Source organism: Lipotes vexillifer, unplaced genomic scaffold, assembly GCF_000442215.2.
Source record: "Lipotes vexillifer unplaced genomic scaffold, Lipotes_vexillifer_v1.1 scaffold1003, whole genome shotgun sequence".
In the NCBI taxonomy this organism is placed as follows: domain Eukaryota; kingdom Metazoa; phylum Chordata; class Mammalia; order Artiodactyla; family Lipotidae; genus Lipotes; species Lipotes vexillifer.
In genome coordinates this window covers 2,085,209-2,087,756 of record NW_006798890.1, presented here as the reverse complement: position 1 = coordinate 2,087,756, position 2,548 = coordinate 2,085,209, and the positions used below count along the sequence as shown (strand labels likewise).

The following is a 2,548-nucleotide window of genomic DNA, read 5'->3' as shown; positions in this document are numbered from 1 at the left end:
CTCTGCCGTTGCGGAGCACAGGCTCCGGACGCGCAAGCCCAGCGGCCATGGCTCACGCGCCCAGCCGCTCCGCGGCATGTGGGTTCTTCCCAGACCGGGACACAGAACCTGCGTCCCCTGCATCGGCAGGCAGACTCTCAACCACTGCGCCACCAGGGAAGCCCTGACTTGGTTTTAAAGGTCCACTCTGGCTGCAAAGTACAGACTGTAGGGGGGTAAGGGAGGATGCAGGAAGACCTGAAGGAAGGTAAGGGCTATAATCCAGACATAAGGTGATGGTGACCTTGAGCACAGTGGGATAGTGGTAGAGGTGGCGAGAAGTGGTCAGATGCTGGTTGTATTTTGCAGATGGAACTGACAGTATTGGCCGATGAAATCCACTTTAAACATTGTATCTCTTCCTTAGATAGTAGTAAGATAGCGTAGGTTGTGATGCCTGGGTTCAAACCCTGCTTTACCACTTACTATAACCTTTAAGCAAATGACTTAATTTTTCTGTGCTTCAGTTTCCTCACTGGTAAAATAGGGAGAATAAAATAACTATTTCATAAAGTTGACATAAGCAGTAAGTGAGTAAAGATTTGTAAAGCACTTAGAACACTGCCAGCCATTTAGGAAATACTATACAAGTGTGTACAAGGCAAATGAGCATTCGTCAATCCCCAGCTTAGGTCAGGCTCTGGGTTATGAGTTATGAACTTTTCCTCCAGCACTTTCATAGTTTATAGATATATATTTAAATGATCATTTAACAAATAAATGTCTCCCTCACTAGACTGAGAGCTTCATAAGGGAAGAAACTGTTCACTCTTCTACCCTGGTAACTAGAACAATTCCCTGGTTCATGGTCACACTCATAAGAGATTTACTGAGTCAGTGAAGGAATGACCTGGTCACATTTCATTATAATTATCTTTTTACACTTTTATCTACTATACCAGTGTAAAAAACTTCTCCTTTATCTTTTGATCTCCTGTATCTAATAGAATTCTAAGCACAAAATAGGTGCTCAATAAATGCATGTTGAACTAAAGCAAGAACTCTAGAAACATTTCCTGTAATCACTGCACTAAATTTATATTATCAATCTGAAGGGCTGTTTGGCAAAAAAGAACAGCTGATGTGAACAAACAGAATAACCTGAGAGTGGCAAACATTCTTTTACCAAGATGTCTGAAATAATCTTCTTTAATATATGCACCAGCATAGCAATGGAAATTCTGCTGTGACTGCAGAAATACTGATCATAAAAGGTGGGCACCCAACAGATGTACCTTCAAACTGCAAGTCATCTACAGCTGCCATTCAGCCAAGGGTCTTCTTCCAATTATTAGGAAGATAATTTACAGAGGTCTAAAAAGGAAAAATAAATAAATTTCATACGATAACATAAAAAAATATCTACAAACGAATCTTATTTCAGCATTAGAAATGGTATTGCTTTTCCTTGCGTCCTTTTTTAGTGGGATCCGATAGGTTTATATAAAGATAACCATTTAGCATCAGATACTATTAAAACTGTTATAAAAAAACTAATGGTGGGGGTCTCCATTGGTTCCATGCAATCTCACTGTGTGGATGTTTAAGGGCCAGGTGCAGCCTGGAGATGGAAGGATGAGGAAGGGGAGGCTGGGGTTTGAGACAGGTGGCTATGAGGGCAGTGGAGAGCAAAGGCAGTCAGCCTAGCCAGTGGTTAAGGGCACAGGCTCTGGAGTCGAACAGACCTGGGTTTGATTCCCGATTCTGCTGCTTCTGGCCGTAAGACTGTGGGCTCCTGGGGGCCTCAATTTCCTCATCTGTAAAATGGGTTCATAATTGTACCTACTCACACGATACTGGGTGCCATTAACTGAGGCAAGTAAGTGTAAGGCGCTTGGTGCATAGCGAAGCAATTAGTAGGAGCTAGAGTGATGGGGACCCTACAGCCTGGGGCACCATGAGTCCAGGACGGTCTGGGAAAGAGCTGCCGAAGAAGCACGTCAGCGTTTTAGGAGGAGAAGCTGGGCCGCAGCGGCCCGGGTGGGCAGGAGATCCCGAGCTCCCTCAGTCCCGGGCCGGCCCCACAGACCCCGCCACCTCACCTCGCGGGGCTCAGCGTCCAGCTGGTGCGAGGAAGCCTCGGGCCTCAGATTCTCCGCGCAGGCTCTGGTCCCGCCGAGTTGCCGGAAACCGGAGATCCGGGGGGCAGACCTTCTCCACCTCCTCCGGGCAGAGCCCCGCCTCCTTAAAAAGAAAGCAGCTCCCGGACTCGCCGCTTCCCGAGACCTCTGCGAGCAACTGTACCAAAGCTCGCTCCCTCCGCGGCCCCTCGAAGGGCTAGGCTTCGGCTCTCAAAGAGGTAGATGGCGCCGGGCGGACCGGTGGGGACGTGAGAGGGTCCGCCTCGGCTCACCTCGCTCCGGGGGTGGGGGGCGCAGAGAATTCTCTGGAGAGTGGGGTTTACTTTATGTTTGGTTATACATCTTTTCCTATTGAAATATAAAGTAGCGTAACGGAAGACGATTGTGAAAACGAAAAAATGTCATCAATCCCCCCATTCTTTTTTGGC

The 2,548-nt window shown here is 47.4% G+C and overlaps 1 protein-coding gene across 2 annotated transcripts in view; it reads right to left on the bottom strand.

Moving 5' to 3' along the window:
* The window catches only part of YIPF1 (Yip1 domain family member 1), a 33,478-nt gene extending 31,291 nt beyond the window's left edge, over positions 1-2,187 (bottom strand). The window contains exons 1-3 of one of the 2 annotated variants that reach the window (XM_007471162.1): positions 2,082-2,183; positions 1,572-1,796; positions 1,275-1,353 (exon numbers count right to left, since the gene is read on the bottom strand). In XM_007471162.1, the coding sequence (XP_007471224.1) occupies positions 1,275-1,305 (31 nt within the window). In that variant the 5' untranslated portion in view covers positions 1,306-1,353; positions 1,572-1,796; positions 2,082-2,183. Of the gene's footprint in view, positions 1-1,274; positions 1,354-1,571; positions 1,797-2,081 lie in introns of both variants that reach the window. The other variant, XM_007471163.1, reaches the window with a different exon arrangement.
* Positions 2,188-2,548: the final 361 nt, after the last annotated feature.